Here is a 20731-nt window from a genome sequence, read left to right on the forward strand (position 1 = left end):
TAACGCCGAGGAAGAAAAGACAGACTGAAAGAGTCATACTGAATGGTTCTGTTTAAATAAACACTAGCAAGACTTCTAGCAAGTCCTCCTGATTTTCTGTATTTAAAATGCAGTGAACCCAAACCCAGGAGAGTGATAAAACAACCAGTGACTCTTTGGGAAGACCACATAGGGAGAAGGACTATAAGGGAGGGAGGGGACCTTGGCGACCAGGAGGACATTCATTCCTTCATTGATTGTGGGAGTCTTTTCACCAGCCCATAGTTCTGTCAAGCCTACCAGATCCTGTGCTTAGGCAGTTAGCTCGCTGATATTTAGTTAGGTGGCTTGCACGCAGGAACTCCTAAAGGCTTCTAAAGGAGGTGCAGAAACAGAAAGGGAGGGGGGATAGAGGATAGAAGGAAATGACAGGAGAGAAAGGAGAAAAGGAGAGGAGAGAAGGTAGGTGGGAAGGGAGAAAGGGGAGAGGAGGGCAGGGAAGGCTGGAGGAGGGCTGGAATCCTATCCAGTTTAGCCAACAAAAGTCCCCTTGTTCCTTGAAACATTGCAATGCAGATACAAGCTTTGTACCATTAGCCCATTCGAGGGCCGTGGGTCAACAGGGCTTGGAGGGCTGGTCATGACAGTGTTCTCTTGTGTACTGAGCCAGGGAAGAATACCCAGGGCAGTTTCAAGTCCCCGTGAGCCCCAGATCAGATCCCGAGAAAGCCCACTGGACCCATCTCCCCACAGACATGTGCACCAACAGCATCTGCTGTACAACTCAGCAGAGCAAATTCGGGAGAGACACATTTCCCTCCACTATCCTTGTCGTTTGGGCTAGAACACCAGAGACAGCTTACCCAGAGGCCTGATGTGTTTCTGGAGCCTTCCAACCATGATCAGCCAGCGTTGGTTGTGTTTTCTCATCTTAACCATTTATATCATAGTCAGGCAAGCCTAGATTCCAATTTCCTTGATTTTGCTGAGCCTCCACGTCCACATCTGAGAAGTGGGCTGTATAATAACGGTCTGAGTGGTGATGTTGAATAAGAGAGAATCTAGGGCAACTGTTGAGCAAAGAGTCAGTGGTGATGGAGGGCGTTGCTGGATGAACTCTACAGTGGCAGTTGTATTTCAGATCTATTTCAGATCTATTTCAGTGTTTGAATGATGTCAGAAGCAACTTGTGAATTTGTATCTTTCACTCTGTGACCCGTGGGTGGGATTTTGGTTCTTTCCATTCAACTCTCACAGTCTCCTGGTGCCTTTACCAGGTTTGTGTTCATCCTGTCTCAGATCTGGGGTTTGAGAAACTGTCTCCAAGATGGCAAGAACTTTCAAAGGTCCCAACTCCCCATTCTCAGGGAGAATGGGCTTTGTCTAATGATTCATTTCCCAGGATGCCCATTCAACCAGATAAGTGGTGAAAATAGCCTTAATTTCCAGAGGTGTATTATCTCATCTTCTTATATCTTCAAAGTCATTCAGGTGATTAATTTTCAATTATTCCCAACATAAATGGAAAAGACCTGGAAAGGGCCTACACCGTAATTCAACACATTCCATCTATTAAGTACTTTACAACGGCACCTCTTCCATCCTGCCTTGTGTATTAGCAAAAAAGACAGAACGAGTCTCAGCCCTGCCTGCCTCTGCTTTCCAGCTGGTGGGGAGAAGGCGATCATGTGTACATCCTAGAATCTAGATTTCTGAAGAAGCAGCGTTTCTCCCATCCTAGTGAGCTGTTAGTGACCTTGAGTTTCATGAGACTTGGAGGGAGAAACTAGTTTCTCACCATCAGGGATTTCTGCCTGTGGGTAATTTACAGTTTGGTTACTCCATTGTTTTGGGCACTTCATTGTTCAATTATGCTGTAAATAGGTAGCAAATAAGCAAAGGCTACAGTATGCATAAGATAGACCTCCAGAATTCCACTTCTTTCTAACAAAGCAATTTTCCCCAAAAAACTCTTAAGGAAGAAAATGTACTTGACAAATATAGCATTTCTATTTTTACAAAACCACATGCACGCGTGCACATACACACACATGCATACACATGCACAACTTGAGGTGGAATTTTTTTTTTACAGCTTGTAGCCAGCCCTAGAGATTTAAATACTGAAACCTTCAATTTGTACCAATAATTCATATACAGCTATATGAGGTGAAAAAGGTTAATGATGGAATTTTTTAAATATGTTCCATTGACTATAAATGGCAGATCTGACAGTTAAAATGAAAATTGTTCCAGAAGAAACTTTAGTCAAACTAATTATTTGAGACGTTATAAGGATGTATAATTATATTCTTCACCTTTAAAAAAAAGTTTTATTACAAATGTGCTTTTAAAGAACAAGTAGAGAAATAAAAGCCGTAATTGTTCTTAATTATAGCTAACTGTAATTGCACTCAATTGCAATATGCTGAATATCACCAATGGCTAAAGAAATCCTGGCATGCACAGTGCTCGCACATTCAGGCACCGAGGTATAGTTTTATGAATATTCTGCTGTCTATAATTTAGCTCTTTTGCTGTTGATTCCATTTGCCTGGGTTTATTTATTTATTTTATAGTGATTGTAGAGATATAATTGTCATCTGTGAATGTGCTGAAGGTTGGAGATTGCTCCTGGGGTTGGTTCAAAATCCCCCTCGCCCCAGAGAAAAGACTGATTGGCAGTGGTGAAATGGGCGCCTTGGACAGGCCCCACTGTGATTGAATGGACAGACTTGGCTGGGCCGAGATGTTGATGGAACCAGTGTTCCTTTCCCAATGGGGCGCATGAAGGCACCAGGAACATGTGGCGATGTAAGCAGCAGGACTTGCCACCTGCAGGGGCTCTTGCCCGAACTAAATTCCAAGATACGCTCAACTACTCCTTCACGGGTGCTCAGAGACCTCTGGAGTTCTGTGTCTGCCCTGTGACGTGGCCCCCATGCCTGAATGGCTGTGTGCAAAACAAGCACCTTCTCCGCTGTGCTACCTCGCCCAGCCCTGCTAATTAGAATTCTGTAATAGTCAAAGAGGAAAAAGAATCCTCGCAGGTGATGTGGGAAGAGACTGCCCACAGCTGTTTCCAGGAAGGGCTGTTGGAATTCTCAGCAGCATAGCCAGAGTCCACTTATGGCCATCCCAGACCCAGGCAGTTTCCAGTTGCTGAACACGGCACCCAGTATCTGTCTGCACTGCCCCCGTCTCCTCTCTCCAGGCTCCCGGGCACCCCCCATCCTGTCTAGTGACCACTGTCTTACTGTTCTAATCTAAGCGTTTGTCTCATCTCCTGCATCCAAGTGAAACAAAAGGTTTGGATCCCTCCCAGTGATCTCACCTAGGGACAGCCCCTAGGCACCTGTGTGTGGTGGGAACACACTCAGCCCTTTTGAGAAAGAAAGCCATATGGAAGCTTACCATTCAGGCCACTTCATGAATGGACCTGGGAGCATTTTTTTTTTCATTTAAAACAAAAAAATTTTTATGGCCACCTCTACTCCTTAGTCTCCCTCAGACTTGATCATGGCTTCTAGAAGCTACTTCCTCTCCCCCTCAGTCTCTTCTTCCCAGCTGCCTGCACCCCTTCCCTAGCCAGATCACATCCCCCACACCCCTGAAAATGCACAGATCCTCCGTGACTTCGCATAGAAACTTGCAAGGTTGCAGGGGGAAGACAGGACATCCGTCCTCACAGAAAAGTGTCTGTGCCCTGTCAAGAGTGGGCACAGAGGAGGTGGTGAGGTTCAAGAACCATATGGAAAATCCATAATTGTGAGCATTGGTGGGTACTGGGACCTGAACTCCAATAGTTACCAAAAACAGGGTGTCAGCAGGAGAGATAGTACAGTGGTTAAGGCACTTGCCTTGCAATTGACTGTGGTTGGTCCCGGGCCCTGTATTGTCCCCCAAACCCAGATCACAGAGCCACCAGCAGCCGCTCCTGAGCACTGGGATGTGGCTTCAAATTGCATGAGGAACAAACTCAGTGTGCTGTGGTGTTGATGTGCTAAGGAAGTGTCATTGGATTTCTCTTCCCCCAAACTGACCCCGCAGAGAACCAGCGCACAGTAGGGCTGCAGATTACTTTGTTGAACACGTGACAAAACACAGGTGAATCATAAGGGCTAATGAGTTCAGTACAGATACTTGTCAGTTGATGGATTAGGCCATTAGTCAAACATTGCAGTCCGGACTGATATTTGCAAATCCCACTTTGATCCAGAAATTATCAAGAGTGGGGATGATTTCCTCTCATTAAGAGGACTTATTGATGATATTCTGTCCCAGAGAGCTAATAGAGAAAAATTAGGCATTACTGCAAAGTGGCCAGGCTTTTTAACTGATTTATCAAAGAAAAAATAATTGATTTTCCATGAATTGTTTTTGACATATTTTCTCTTAAAAAGCCCATTTAGGATGTACCTGGGGAACTAGGTGCCAAGGTCCTTAGTGGCGCATGCTCCATCCCTCCTGCAGAGCATGTGTTTAAAGACAATGAAACTTTCGCGGATTTCGTTTTGCTAGCGCAGCCTCATGTACGCACTGTGTGTGCTGCAGTTCTGCCTTCCGTGCATGCAAGTGCATGCTGGGAAATGAGAGGGAAGCATCACACTTGCTTGCCTTCCTCCAGGGCTAGAGGCATCCAGTCGAGAGCACCAAAGCCCAAATCAGGGAGTTCAGAGAAGCAGGACCAGCACCAGGCAGCGGATCTGCCTCTTACTGGCTCCATAACTCAGCTTTCCAGCCTTAGCATGCTGATGACTCAGTAAAGCCGGTAATCCTCCACTCCAGTGCTCCTGGCTGAGCTTCCTCCCTATGCCCTGGCCTGGGGAGGTCAGGCCTGAGTATCGCTGGAAGAATCAAGTTGACATCTTTGGGGAGGGCTCACTCAGCAGTGCGCAGTACTTATTCCTGTGCTCAGAGGTCACTCCTGGCAGTGCTCTGTGAACTGTCTGGGATGCTAGGGATCTAACAGGGTTGGTTATGTACAAGACAAGCTCCCATCCAAGTTAACTCTCCAGGTCCAAAGGGACATCGTTGTAAAGCAAAGAGAGCAAAGGCTCTTCTTTTGCATCATCATGCGAGGCAGAAAGGGCAGGGTTGCTCCTTGAGCCTCATCCCAAACCTCCCCCACCGTGGAGGGATCAGTGAAAAATCACATTCCTGGTTAGTTCAGAGAAACCCAGAAATTCCACTTCAAGATTCTTGAGCTCAAGAAGACAAAGGCCCATGTCTGTGACTCTTGGGGATAAGGAAAAAGTCACCTGAAATAGTCTTGAGCCAAACATAAGCCCAGATGCACTTCTGCACGGAGAGGGTAGATGGTCCTGTGGTGACCTGGTGTCATGGGTCCACTGCAGGCCACAGGAGGGCAGAGCCATCAAGAGCCTGGGCTGGGTTCATGGCCGCCCCCTATGTGGCTGGGAAGGCAGGTGATGAGACATCTGTTTGCCATGTCTTTTTCTCACTCTGGTCCGTGCCACTGATGACTTGGGAACACTCATGCAGGGGAAGAGAGCAGCCACATGTAAATGTCCGCCCACGCCAGCTAGCATCGAATCTGCTCCCAGTAAAGGGACTTGGGGTGATGCAGCCTCTACCCAGGGGAGTGGTGGTCCATGTTCTTACACAGACCCACACATGCTGATATTACTGTCACCAGTGAGATGGAAGTGGGAGAAAGTGAGGAAGAGGAAGAGCTGGGCAGTGTGCCATGCACCGTGGGGGCACCGCATCTTGAGTGCTTGCTTCAGCAGAGAAGAAACCTTCAACCTTCGTCTAGAAGGTGTTTCAGGTTTCCCAGGTCTCAGGCTCACCCTATCACTTGATCACTTGACATCCCGTTACTCATCGATTTGCTCAAGCAGGCGCCAGTAACGTCTCCATTCATCCCTGTCGCATGCTAGTGTAGCCCAATGGTGTCTGCTCATTCTAGGAACACGAAGAGCCTCAAACCGATCATTCAGGGTCTTGATGAAGCAGTCTGACCATCTCGTAGGTGCGTGGCCACATGATCTTTTGATGTCCTGTGGAATCCAGTCCGTAACAGCTCTAGTCCAGCAGTCATCTCCAAACCTCATTCCGTGTCCAGCCCATCTGATTTTTGATACCTTGACAAACGAGACAGCATCCCTGATTCTTGATCATCGACGGAGGTCAGAACTCCTGATTCTTTCACTCATTTGAGTGAAGCAGGTTACTACAAGCATAGCTCTTTCAATTCCTCTTTGGGAAACAACAATAACGTTCTCATCCTGTTTTCGTAGGGCCCAGGTCTCTGAGGCATACGTTAATGCAGGATGAACAGTGGAATCTGAGATGTGCCCAGAGCCGGAGGTTCTTTGTCCTCTTAGCTATTTCTTTGATGCTCTTAAAGGCGTTCCAATCCACTCTCCTCCTTCTGCACAACTCAGGTGCCAAGTCATTCATCATGTTGACTTCTCAACCTAGGTACACATAACTGTTGTATTCGGAGATATTCGTTCCATTGAGAGCGAATGGAACGTCTGGAACGAGACTGTTTCTTATAAACATTGTCTTCGTGAGATTCAGCTGTAGTCCAACCTCTCCACACTCACGGTCGAAGTCGGCCAGCATTTGTGCTGCTTGGCTAATGTTTGATGTAATTAGAACGATATCATCAGCAAAGCGGAGGTGGTGTAGTTGCCGACTGTCTACCTTCACTTCCATTCCTTCCCATTCCAGAGTTTCCCAGAGCTCAGGTTCACTCTATAAGAAAAAAATAATAATAATAATATACAGACTTTTAATGATGTCTATAAACATATCTTCCTCTCCCAATTGCTTAGAAACACCCAACTTAAAGGCCCATCATTTGCCCCAAGCCAGGAGGTAAAGGTAAAGGTAAAGGCCCTCCCGTTGATCATCGATTTGCTCAAGTGGGCCCAGTAACGTCTCCATTGGAAACTTTGTTGTTACTGTGTCTGGCATATCGAATACTCTCGGTAGCTTGCCGGGCTCTCCGAGAGGGGCGGAGGAATCGAACTCGGGTCGGCCATGTTGGCCGCTTGTAAGGCGAACGCCCTACCCGCTGTGCGCAGGGAGGGCAGCCAGGAGGAAAGGAGAAATTGGCTTGATTTTAATACTCTCACCCTTCATTAAAGAAACCCTGACTCTTTCCAAGGCCAGAACATGAAGTCATGCACAAGAGGAATGCTACACATATAATGGATTTCAGCTTATTTTTTTTTACTTGTTTTAAGTCTTTGTACTTGGGGGAAAAATCAAAGGTACGTTCAAGAGAAACGTTCCAGCTCTGAAAAATATGTTCTCGTGCTGACATGCAGTTAGAGGGGGCTGTGTCCTGTGGTTTACAGTTGTCACCTAATTTTGGAAGCCAGCAACTGTGCAGAAATAGATGGTGTGCTCTTGCTCCCACACTTCCTAAAAAAAGAACTGTTTGCCTGGTGCAGGAATGGAGAAGAAGCCTGGGAGGGAAAAGGCCTCTCACAGCCCGCCCAGAAAAGCCGGCGCCACTCAGGGCCCTGGCGAATGTGCCATGCGTCAAAAATTAAAGTTATTTTTAAGGAATTCTATATAAACTGTAGGATACACACAGGACACTTTTCTACTTTTGAAATGCGCTTGTCTCCTGGAGTTCCCCCCCCCCCCATTTTTCCTTTGATAGAATTGAATTCATAGCACCACTTCCTATTTGCAGGCGGTTTTGTGTTCATTCTCATGGGTGGTGAGCATTATTAGGGTGAGCTGGGGCTCGAAGGCATCAGAGGTGAAAGAAAGTGCCCTGGTCATGCTGCCTGCCACAAGGGCACTTTTCTTCAAAAGATAAACAAACAAAAACCTTCTGCAATTTGAAGGTTTTTGAAGGCCTTACATTTATTTTTATTTTCCCCCTCACTTTATTTAAACACTGTGCTTTAGAAAGTTGTTTATGGGGATTTGTTACAAGCATCCTCTATTCCAACCCCCATCCCACACCAGTGTCCCCTTCCCTCCACTGTTGTCCCCATTTTCCCAGCCACCCCTCAAGCCTGCCCCCAAAGCAGACCCACAAGAATCTATGTTATATTGCTTGTTACCACCAAATGACTAATAGAATGATCAAAAACTATTTCAGTCAAAAGAAATGTGTGGAAAGGGTTGTATGTCACCCCGGGGACATGAAGCCCTTGTCTGAGGGTTTCCCAAGGGCACCTTCTTTCAGCCCAGCTACAGCTCAGTCCCTAGCACTGCTCTGCTCCCTAAAATGTTTCATTTTATTGTGTCCTTTTTCCATCATTGTTTTTCTGTTTATTTGTTTGTTTTTAGCATTCTGAACTCTTCTCGAAATGAGATTCTCTCGGCAGGATAACTAAAGGCAGGAAATAAGTGTGATTATGTTCCGTTCAGCCCTGGCAACAAAGGCTTTGTTTTTTTTAAAAAAAAATTTATTTTATTAAAGCACCGTTGATTGCCAAAGTTATTCATAGTTGGGTTTTATACATACAGTGTTTCTGCCACGAGTGTCAGATTCCTTCCACCAGTTTTTTCAGGTTCCCTCTCCACCTTACCAGCCATCTTAATGGGAACCATATTTTAATTTGGTTATTAAAGTTTGAGTCTCAAGATTTCCATATTGTTGACTCTGTGGTTTGGATATTTGGCTCCATCATTCCTTAATGCCACTCAGGTGCCTGGATCCCCTTGACCTTTGCCCCCGTTGCTCCTCATCTATCTCTTCTTCCCCTCCCCCCCTCCTGCACTCTTTTTCTTTCCTTCTCCTCCCCATGCTCTGGGGTCCAAGGGTGATCTAGGCATCCCCCACTTTAAACCACTGCATTTCCTCAACCTATTACTGTAAATAGCACATACAGGTGAGATCATCCTGTGTTTATCCTTCTTCTGACACTTAACATAATATCTCCCAGTTCCAACTCCTTTGCAGCGAATTGCCTGATTTCATCATTCCTTGCAAAAGTGCTTCTTAAACAAATTTAGGAGCTTGGAAGGAGCTGCAAGTAGAAAGCATGTCTCGTCGGGTTCTAGTGCTCTCATATTTATGAACAGTCTGGTGCCTTTAGGCGATGAGTATTCAGAATTTTAGATGCAGTGCGGTCTGTGACTCAGCAGAGCCATGCGTGCTAGAACGCGGGATGGAGCCTCCCTTTTGGCCTTATATAATACCCCCCATTGGTGTGCAAAGCCTCAGGAGGATTCAGATGAGATTCATCTCGTGAATTTCAAAGCACCCAGCGTGGCCTGTGTTGAGCGTGATCTCAACCTGCCCAAGAAATATATTGGATGAATAAATATTAGTGAAGGAGAAGATTTATGCTTCGAGCACATTTGGGACCTATGAAAGTTTGCGAAAAGTATGGTAGATCTAGACACTCTTTTATTTTATTAGGCCTTTTTCAACAGCTAGCAGCGAAATTATGGGGAAGGTAGAGAGATTTCTCCACTCAGCACCCTCTCCGCCTGCAGTCTCGCTGCCAACATCCTACATTTCCCAGGGCAGTGAAACGTTTTTGAGAATTGGACTTTCAGTGACACAAGGTCTGTGGTTGACAAGACAGTATATTTCTGGCATTAGACACTCAATGAGAAGGACAAATGGATAATGGCATATATTCCTCGTTAAAGACTCAGCCACAGGGACTGCACCACCCTCAGCATTCTCTGTGTGGATCCTTCTTCAATTTCTGCAACTGAGTCATAAAGGAGCATTTTCTAAGCAAAGCCTAACATGCGCTGCTAAATTCCTTTTGCTCAAGGGTTTCTTCACACAAGGTGTACATTCACAGAAATATGAATAATTCAAATTATTTATCAACAGTGGTAAACAAGCAGAAATGAATAAATCTCTAAAAGCCGGAGTGTTATGTCAACCATTGTTGCAAATGTTGAGGTGGGGGCACCCCACCTGGCCCAGTAAAATAAAATCGCTCTTTCTTTGTACATTTTTGAACTTTTGAGGTTCCATGCTCCAATGCCACCATCACGTCTGTAGGTGACATTGCTTTAACTTTTTTGTCCATCCATTCATGAAGACCAAAACTTCCTTTCCTTAGGAAGTCATGCCTAGAACCCTGATGTGGATTCTGAGAGCACATTCAGCTCAAACATCATCCCTCCTTGAGTGTTTACTTTGTGGTCACTAAATTTGTCCTTTGCTGTAGAGGTGACACCAGCCCACTCCTCCGGGAGGATGGGTCTCCTGTGCGGATATGGCAGTGACTTTTGGCATTGATTATACCCAGAATTCACCACCTAAGAAATTCTGGCTTACTTCTCAGAGGATCTTGAACTTGAAGGTATCTGGAGAATTCCTGTCTTCTCTCTTAGAATTCTCGCATTGCTTTGCCCCTAGATCTGATTTAATCTCAGTTTCTCTTCGGATGTCTGTCATTTTTCTTCTCTTTCCTGACTTAGTTCTTGTAAACACTTTCACTCTGCTGCCAAAATTCTCTTCAGAGGGCCTTGTTTGGCACCACCTGCAGAGTTTTGATTGACACCGCAGGAGGGGGTCATAGTACTGATGTCTAGAGCAGGGGTCAAGGTTGATGCTAAGCCTGAAAGGCATAGAACACCCCCACCTTGAAGGGTGAGCTGGCCCAGACAGCCTCATTGTGCCAAGGTTGAGCTATCTCCCTCTACTCTCGTTTAATTAAATTGATTTTAATGCCTTTGCAGCATTGTGTTTAAGCTACTGGGGAGGAGAAACTCATACTATCACTCTGTAATTTTGCTTTCCAAAGGGACTAGGACTTTAGAACAGAAAGAAGGGTGCTTGTCTTGTATGTGGCCAATCTGAATTCCATTTCTAGCACCACGTGTGGTCCCCCAAGCACAACCCAGGGTGATCCCTGAGCAATGTTAGGTGCGCCCCTCCACCACCACCCCCCCACATTTGAGACAAAGAAGAATAACTGTACCCTGGTAACTTGATCCAGGGGTGCTGCTTTTACTGTTATCAGGCTCTAAATATAGATCAAACCCTCAAGCACAATGATATCAGAAACGTTCACTAGGGCATTGAACAAATGCCAATGGAGTGCTCCTGCATACGGTCTCCAGTGGTAAAAGGGAATGAAGAATGAATGTGATGTGCAAGGTATTTCTGCTATGATTGATGAATATAAATGAAAGGGTGGGGGGGTTGTTTCTTAGCTAGCCCCCACAATCCCAGATCCTATGTGAAAAGGGAAATTTCCGATGCAGGCCCTCACTCCTCAGAAGAGGAAATTCCTGAGATATTCACATTTGGGGCGAAGCATTCAATGCTGGTTATGCCAGAGGAATGGAAACATTCTCTCAGAAGTTCATTTTTGTAGCTGAAGGTTTAAGATCATGTGGGTTTTTAGGAAAGCATTTCTCCTGTGCTGAACCTTTGAACCCTCAGTTATCTAAGACAGGAGGGTTCTATGGGGATCAACACCTCCCCGCAGTGCCCAGGTAGTGCCAAGATCTATAGATTGAGAAGCGAGTTCTAGAGGCCAGGAGGACCAGAGATGGTGCATGGAGGAGAAAATCGTTCCTGTGGTGTTGCAAAAGGAGAGGGAAATGTGAGTTTACAGTGGATTCTTAACTCAGGACTGATGCATTAGCTTTATGGGGTCCACAAACCACCTAAAAATGTACATATTGGGGGTTGCAAATGTAGGGATATATTGTTACATTTGCTGGGTTAGATGTCTAGATCTCCCCTCCCCTTAATGGGATTCGAGGACCAGAAGGTTACCATCATCGTTCCTGTTCCTGAGTACAATACCTTCAGTCCCTCCAGCAAAAGATGCAAGCACATTCACTCCTGAAGTGCCTCAGCAGAAAGTCTTCCTCTCCAGCCCCTCTCCGCCTCCTCTTCCTCACTGCCATGTTTCCAACATGCCTCTCTATTCAAGAGTCTGCAATTAGCGTGAGAATGAACTGAGTTTGGAAACGTCTCTCTGGCAGTTCTTTGTTTGCTCTAGAGCTTCAATTAGTGGATAGCCTGGTCATTTAAATATCCAGAGCATCTGCATTCAACTGTACCAACTGTTCAGGCTTCATAACAAAGGTAGGAGAAATAGCAATTTGCTACTTTAAAAGTTGGATTTGGAGTTGTACGTACCCCTGCAACCCCCCACCCACCCACCCCAGCAACCTGGCTTCCAGAGGAATGTGTTTCTAAGCGATTCTCAGAAAGAATGCAGGTGCTCTATGTCAGTGAACGCTATCACCTGAAGGAGCCCGGAGATTTTTTTTTCTGTCCTATTTTTCTATTATGGGTATTGAATGTTTGATTATTAATAGTTGAAACTCAGTGAAGACTTTCTGCCAGAGGGCATATAGGTCACATGTGTGAAGCTTCTCTCACAAGAAACACTGGAATAGGGTTGGGAATTATTCAATATGTGATTAGTTCCTATTACATTTCTAAACAATGTTATAGGCTGTGGCTTCTTCACACATCTGTTCCAATAACAGCTTGGTATTTTCTGTTATGGTTTTATTAGATGAACTGTTATAATTTGTCAAAAATAGCTGAGCATCCCTTTCTTTTTCTCTTTCAGAGAGACAACCACAGAATTAGCCGGAAGTCTACCAAGGTGAGGCCAGTTTTGCTTTTCCTGTCCTTGATCTCTGAAAGAACTGCTGTGGCTCTTGGAGAAGCCATTTTCATTTTCTCTTCCTTACATCAGTTTTCAAGACCTCATATTTCACTCAGTAAATGCCAAAAATTGTGTCTGGGACCCAGATACGTGACATCTCCTGGAAGCAAAGAGAAGGGGTCCAGATGTGGCTTGGGGGAATTGTTCTTGTTGCTCTGAACTCATATAATGTTTTTAGAGATGTGTGTGTGAGTGTGTGAGTGAGTGCGTGCAGATGCTGTTTCAGACACAGCATTCCTCAACATGCTGCTTCCCTGGTCCTGTGCCTAGAAGTCCAGTAGAAAGACATACATGGTTTCTTTCCTGGATGTATCCTTTATTGTTACTGCAGCAAAAGATCCATCATTGGGTCTCCGAAAGTTCTCATGATTTCTCCCCAATTAATTTTTGTCCTTTTTGTGTGTGTGTGTGTGTGTGTGTGTGTGTGTGAGATAAATACACTTGTATTTCTTACTGTCATTTGAAGACATACTTCATCCTATTATCTCAACGGGGAAGATTGGTCAATACATGCTGACCAACGTATTGCATTTTTTTGGACTTTTATGCCAGCCTTTAGATGGGATCAGTGAGGGGCGATGTTTTGCAGGGGGCTGCCCACAGGCTGCAATGCACACGCCTACATCTTTGAGCAGATCCGCTCAATGTTGATGAATGAATGATCGGAGTATGGGTGGCCGCCAGGGAAGGGTTGGAAATGGAATTCAGGAGCCTCTCAAACCCAAGGCAGAGAGGAGTGAACAGAATGTGATAATGAACACACCAGGAAACGGGAGAATCCACACCATCACCATCTGCTATATGACATGGCGCATTTGGTTACTTTTTTTCTTTATGTAAAGAAAATCTTTGCTTATGGGCACATGATTAATATTGGGGAAAAAAATAACCTGTTTACTGTGATCTGAATATTTAAATGACTGTATGTCTTCATTCTTTGGATAATGTTCCAAAGACACGTTGCAATTGTGTGCCAGTTTACAGGGTTCGGGTGGCCCTGTGTTCTGGGGTATGTATCCCCACTTTTTGTCTGTTGGAGTGCCTCACACTGAAGGGAGGTTTCCTGGACCCCAAGCTCCCCGGCCTCTTCAGGGAGAGAGAGTCATGTCATTGCCTCTGTTTGGAGTGAAGAAGGTAATCCCAAAATAATGGGCTGAGGAATGACTTTCAAGCTTTTCTGGAAAGGTTAAGGAGAGGACCACCCCCATCTTGTCAGGTGAGACCTACCTGGAGCTGTCGGCAGGCAGATTAAAATGACTTCCAGGTCTGAGAAATCTGGTGCGCAGCCTGAATTCCATTAAGCAGCTTGATCTGGTGCATATCAAGCAGCTATTCCTGCCTGGGCCTTTGAGGGTCTTCAGCTGAAGCTGGTTTCTCTCCGGGTCGTGGGGGTGTCTGGGTGCTTTCTATTGTGTTTTTTGGGGAGACAGCTCCATAATTGACCACTGGTCCTGGGTTTTGGGACCATCATGATAGATTGCTAACCTCACCCAGTGCAGACAGAGGGACACAGATGAGTAACATGAAGAAACAGAAGTTTATTGGGGTGCCCTCCTGGGAGGACCCCACTGGCCTCTAGTGAGGCTGAGGTATAGCTGCATCCTGGGAGAGGTTAAGTGGATTTGAAGTTGTGTCAGGCAGGAAAGGGAGAGACAGCACTGGAGGTCCCAGGAATGCAGCTGGGGGCCCTCAAGCTTGCGAAAGGCCATTGAGCCCATAAGTCCTGTCTTTGGTGCAGGAAGTGTCAGGTGATCTTCAATGCTGGGAATGTCACTATCTCATCAGCTGGCCACCATTTGGTCCCAAGCTCACTTAATACTTTTCCTACGAAGTTTGTTATCAGGACGTTGCGTGATCTTAAAACCCGATGAAGCCACAATCCTGTTTTCAGGGAAACTGGGCACCGTTGTCCTGATGTGGCTATGGGCGTAAGGGTAAATAAACATGGTGGCTCTTGCTCGGCCGCCTGTGAAGGCAGCTGTGGCTGTCCGATTAACTTTCTCTGCAAGCACCTGGACATAGCCAGCGGCAATCTTTTCTCTTCTTCACGTGAACGTGGTAGAAGGGTGAGGTGCTTTGCTGGTGATTTTTTTTTCCTCTCAGCACCCAGACAGCTGCTCTCAGTAGACTTAGTGTGTCTGGACAGTCTAGGACAGCCCTGGCCAGTCTCTCCACTCCCAGCTCTCTCCCCTACATCCTCAACCTGTCACTGAGGAACTGCAAAGGGCCCCCGAATACCGTGGTGCCATTTGGAACCAGGCACCTGGTGTCATCTTGATTCTTTGTTGGATGCTGATTCGTGGAATGGGACATTGCGGGGTTTTTTTTTTATCCTTTTAGTCATAAAAGCCGGCTGAGGCTATGACATGCAGGAAAAAGATGGAAAACTGTAATTTGGGGCAACTGCTAACTAGTGATATGTGGCCAGGAGGGGAGCCGGTGGCATTTTACAGCAGGTTTGCGATTTGGTTTGCACTGCCTCTGACTGTCTTGAAATTTTCCGCAAGACCATTTACAAATATTGCACAAGGGTGGTGTAATTCAACTTTAATTGCCATACATGGCATTCATTCCAAAGGTGCCGGCCACCGGTTGCTCATATTCCATGAAAAAGCGCAAATCGCCAGGCAGAGCTTGTGCCGCAGTGCTTAAAAATGCTTTGAGGTGCAGAAGAGGGATGTGCTTACCGTGCCTGAACAGCCCCCAGGTTTGTTTTCGTTACTAATGATAACCTAAATGTGTATTTGAATTCTTGCCATGCTGAAATTAAAGCCAAGTAATAACATGTCACCAGGAAAAAAAAATTAGATTTCACGAGCAACATGCACGCAGCATTGTTATTATAACATAAATATTAAAACCAATGATCTTGTAGAGATTAAAACAAATATTTAAACTGGCTCCTCACACAGCCCGTGCTGTCCCCTGTCTGGGGGCGCGGTGGGGGGTGGGTCGTGCAGTTCCGCCTTCCTGAATGGGGAGAACTTTTCAGTCTCATTCTGATGGAGCAAGGTGCTGTCTAGTGATGAGAATTTTTTTTTCCCATTGAAAGCGTGTCTATCAGAATCTTCTTAATGGTCAGGGGTGTCTACCTTGGGTAAAGCATGTTTCCCTCCAACCACGGCAAGATCACCCTGATTTCCCAATGGAAGGTGGTGAGTCAAGGGTGGCACCTTTGGGGTAGATAGCAGAGGAAAAGTATGGACAAGTTTATGTAAGCGGGTTTTATTGTAATCCCGCAACGTTGGCGACTGTGTTTGCAGAAGGTAAAGACAAGGCATTTTAATTCCTCAGCAGCGCAGTTCCTCAATGGAAGAGAAACAGTATGGAAAGTGAAGCAACTTGGCAGATCTGTACCGGAAACAGTACACAGAGATTCACAAGGTGGATTTGAGGGGGTGGGTAGAGAACTTGGGGCCCCACTCAGCATTGCTCAGGGATTTCTTCTTGCTCTGTGTTTTAGAGATCACTCTTGGCAGGGCTCAGGGGAACATGCAGCGCTGGTGGGTGCCCTGGCAATTCCCTTACCCTGAACTATCTCTTCAACCCTCCAGGAAGTTCACAGAGCTAGAGATCTTCCAGAAGAAACTTTTAGCCTTGAGGACAATGAGGAAAAGGAAGTTCTCTAGCCTCCTAAGCCCTGCCTGGGGGAACGTAACAACTAGCTAATTATAACCTAGAGCTGCTTAAAGATTTCTATAGATCAGAAGATTACGATATGGGTGGTACCCAAAGCCAAGGCAGAAAAGCCCAAATGAATGGTGGGATGATCTGGAACCAGGCTGCCAGGAAAGGCACCATCCACAAAATGATCGTGGGGTTGGGGGCAGAGTGCAACACCCACTTACATAAGGGCTTGGTGTGGAAATGTTCTCAGACCTCAGACCTCAAATGGTGAAAATTCAAACCAGAAAAAAAAAGGGGTGGGGTGGGGGAGGGGGAATGGGGAGTGGCTCTGTGTAAACATTCTTCCAAAGATATACAGATGGTAACGTGTCTGTGAGGATGTGGCAGTATCATGGCTTGTCAGAGGAATGCAAGACAAAACCACAACATCACACACCTCTTAAAATGTCTTTTATCAAAAGGCAAGAGATACAAGTATCTGGGTGGGTGTAGGCAAAGGAGCTCTTGTGCCCCACTGGGGGAAATATGGATGGATACAGCCACTATGGAAAGCGGCATGGCAGATTCTCTGAAAGTTAGAAATAGAACTGCCATAGCAACCCTACCTCTGCATGCTTAACTGAGCACAAATAAAAACGGCAACCTGAAAACACAGAAACTGTGAGAAACATAAGACATACCCATACCCACTTGCATATGCACATCCATGGAATATTATTCAGCCATGAAAAATATAAAATCTTGCCATTTGTATCAGGATGAACCTCACAGACTTTGCTATCAGCTAGGCTGAAAAAGACAAAGACTTCATGGTACCACAAGAAAAAGTAAGACTCAAAGAAAAGTGGTGTCTGGGGATAGGGATGGGGAAATTAGGAATAAGATATTGTTATTTCCAGGTTATCCTCTTACCAAATGCTCTAGAACTGAACAACATTTCCTATTGCCTGGAATACCCCTAAGAACAATTCCCTCAACTTTCCTGGCACCAAATCTGGTGCAGTTCAGCCTGTACAATTTTCTGTCATTTGTTCATTGACTCAACAAAGGCATCTTGAGCACTAACCATATGGCAGAGACGGTCGTGGGCTCTGTGATGGAGAACAGATAGAACACAGTTTTTTCCTCTATAACACAGTAACAACAAAGTCTCCAGTGGAGACGTTACTGGGCCCGCTCGAGCAAATCGGGAGGGCCTTTACCTTTACCTTTACCTATGGTGGGTTACAATGTAGCAGGAGCTAATGGCTGCAAAGAACCTGGCTCTGCGAGAAAGACAAATAAGCAAGAGAAACGCACTCAGGGACTTCAGCAGTGAGCTGGACGCTTGTGACAGGAGGAAGCAAAGACATCCTTGCTGAGTAGATCTCCCAGAATGACTTAAGCCAGTGGGTCAGGTGTGAGCTTGTGACAGTGAAGGGGCCGGGCATGGCACCCTCAGGAAATTCCTCAGGCAAGAATGCATGGAGGCAACAGGAAGTGCTGCCATCTTGTTGGGTGCAGTGCAGAGGGCGGAGGTGGAGCTGGGGAGATGACTGCTTAAGGCAGAGGGTTTACTCCCGTGACCCATCCACTCCCATTGATGCTGTACATCCCAGGAATGCTTGGAGCTGTTGTTTAAGAAGAAACTGAACTGATAGAGTGTATTTGGAGAAAGACGGAGTTGGCATTCTCTGCTTAGGACCACGTGAAGCCACAGGACTTAGTGATTCCCAGAGCACCCCTCCTCTCAGATTCACTACTAGGATTTTACATAGGGAGGGTTATAGAAAGACGCGGCCAAGGGCTGGAGCATGCGTGTTTTGCTTTGCATATTGGAGACCTGGATTTGATCCCCACCACCACATCATTCTCTAAGCACTGCCAGGTAGAGCCCAAAGACAAAAAAACAAACAAACAAAAAGTCATCTGACCTAAGTGCCTGATTTCCAAACCTCGCCTTATCTAGCTTCCTGATTCCAGCCCTCAACTTAATGTCACTGGGCTGTATTCTCTCCTCCCTGTCCTGACACACATTTCCTGAGCTTTTCCATTGCAAGCCCCACGTACAGTCTGTGAAGGAATGCTTCAAATAAGCAGTTTTCCTTTCTGTGGTCCCAGCTGTCACATGGGCTCATGACCCCCTTCAGTGAAGAGAGACACTTCTTGTTTTTTATTATTAATGTGTGTTTGTTTGTTTTGGGGTCATGCCCACTGATGCTCAGGGTTCCTTGTGACACTGTGCTTGGGGATTACTCCTGGCAGTGCTCAGGAGACCACCTGGGATGCCAGAGATCAAATTTAAGTCAGACCCGTGCAAGGCAAGTGCCTATCCGCTGTACTATCCCTCTGGTGCCAAAGAGAGCACTTCTGTAGGGAAGGATTTCCTGCCACGTCTGAACTCTCAGGGAGGGGACATTGGGCCATTCTGCCATCAGGGAGGAAGGTAGGAATTGGGGTAGAAGCAGTGACTCTCTAAAGAAGGAAACCCCCCGATCCCCACTCCACTCTCAACTTTCATCCCAACCTGGTCACCCTGGCATCTACCCAGCCCATTCTGCTGAACTGGCCTGGTCAAGACCAATAGCAGCCACCATCCCATTCAATTCAGTGTCCATGTCTCACTGGGCACACAGGCCCTGGTCAGGACCGGGGATTCCTTCCTCCTTCTGTTCTGCTCTCAGCTTCTGGAAGGCGAAATCCGAGTTCCTCTCCCAGCCTTCCTGCATGTCTCTTCTCTGCTAAACATTTCTGCATCTTGGGCAGAAAGAATTTCACCCAAACTCGAAAGTCTCACCTTAGTGCGTGGAGTCCCCCTGCTTATTCTAAGCCTCACCTTCTCCCTTGTGCTTAGAACCAGAGTTTCAGTCGAACCTCTCTATGGCGATACAAATCTTGAACTTGACGTGGCCAAAGAGTTCTCTTGAATCCTACCCCTGCACCAACCCCCAGTGCACCCAACTGCCCAGTAGAGACATCTGGGGTTCTTTGTTCGACAGCCTTTCACTGTCTTAGCAAATCCTCCATCCACAACGATGCATGATTCAACTCTAGCACTTCCGTCTAATCCCTCCACCGACCCCTGCAATTTGTACAGGACTCTGGAGTCGCTCCGCCCACTCCCAGGGGCCTCCTGCTGCTCTCCCAGCCCCTCTTTCACAGTCCATTCTCCCATGGCAGCTCAAGCAGCTCCAGAAAGGCACCGATAAAACTTCACTGGTCTTGGGTTCAAGGCCGCCACAAGTGCATCTGCCCAAGGACAAAGCTTCACCAGTCGCCTCTGTCCACTTCTGCACCTTCCGTGCCTTTTCCCTCCTTGTCTTTGTTGCTGACACACAGACCTTTCTTCCCTCTAACCACCCAGATCCCTGTATCCTCACTACCCCCTCCCGCACAGTATCACTCACCATCCCGTCATGCTGCACAGCACCTGACTGTTTCCTGTTCGCAAGGTTCCTCTCCTCTCACCCCGAACCTCTGCCACCCTTGCCCCTCTGCTCAGTTCCTTCAGTCCTGCCTATCGGTAGATCAGTCTGCAGCAGTGACGGATGACCGTGAACCCATTTTAGAGACAGGAAAAGTGAAATCTGATCTCTGGATGATTGAGCTTCTTCCTTCTTTCTGCTCTCTGGGTCTTCTTCTCTCAGACTCTGTCCACCCACTCTTTTCAACAGGGTGGGAAAATGACAGTCCACAGACAAAGCCTGTGGATGTTCTTCTGCATTAACGCGTATTGGAATCCAGCCCCCCCCCCCCCCACACACACACATCTGGGTGGCTGCTGCCCACATCAGGATCGTGGTGCAGACCCAGAGTTCAGTGCTGGCCCCGGTTGTGCACCCGAACTGAGGCTGCTTCCAATTTACTTGTATTGGAAAAGGCCTGACCCCTGTTTAGATAAACATCTTGGGATATTTTTTCTCGGGGGACTTCCTGCCCCACGGGCTTCGATATTGGTTCCCTTAGTTCCAAAGGCTCCAGGGCCTGACCCCTTGACTTGCCTCTGTGAACAGGTTGACATGGAACTCTTGTGTCTCCTCTAACTTGAGAACCCAGTACGAGTCCTGTAGTCCTGGGCTCTGGTATCTCCTCAGTGCCTGGCGGTGCCTGGACGCGAGAGGCCCTGGGTACATATTTGTGGAAGCCTGATTATCTGCATGATTATCTGCATGAGCAGATGCTGGAATGAAGGAATGCATATTAGAGTTGGGAAGAGGGGCTTTGTCCACTTGGGCTTCTAGAAGAAAGTACTATGTAATAGGCAGTTTCTCCAAGTTCCAGTTATTTCTTTGTTCTGGAAGCTGCGGTACCAAGACCACGGGATGTGTCGTATGACCCAGGCAGCATCTGGGTGAGGCCCCTTTCCCTGGCTTGCACATAGCAGCCTTCTTGCTCTCGCCTCACAGAGACATAGGGGTGGATGGAGAGGAAGGAGGAGAAGGGAAGAAGTCTGAGTTGCTTTCTGGTCCCTTTGGCATTTTCAAGCTCACACCATCCTGAAAGCCCACTCCGGGTCTGGCCAGAGCCTAACGACCCTC

General features: G+C 46.6%; 1 protein-coding gene across 2 annotated transcripts in view; it reads left to right on the forward strand.

Annotated features, from left to right (window-relative positions):
• CELF2 (CUGBP Elav-like family member 2) overlaps nt 1-20731 on the forward strand; it is a 638321-nt gene that overhangs the window by 374650 nt on the left and 242940 nt on the right. For both annotated transcript variants that reach the window (XM_056114747.1, XM_056114742.1), the window contains one exon: nt 12489-12524. Coding sequence is in view for 1 of the 2 variants with exons in the window: in XM_056114742.1 (XP_055970717.1) it covers nt 12489-12524 (36 nt within the window). In the remaining variant the exon portion in view is untranslated. The remainder of the gene's footprint in view (nt 1-12488; nt 12525-20731) is intronic.

Source organism: Sorex fumeus, unplaced genomic scaffold (genome assembly GCF_029834395.1).
Source record: "Sorex fumeus unplaced genomic scaffold, SorFum_2.1 ptg000026l, whole genome shotgun sequence".
NCBI lineage: Eukaryota > Metazoa > Chordata > Mammalia > Eulipotyphla > Soricidae > Sorex > Sorex fumeus.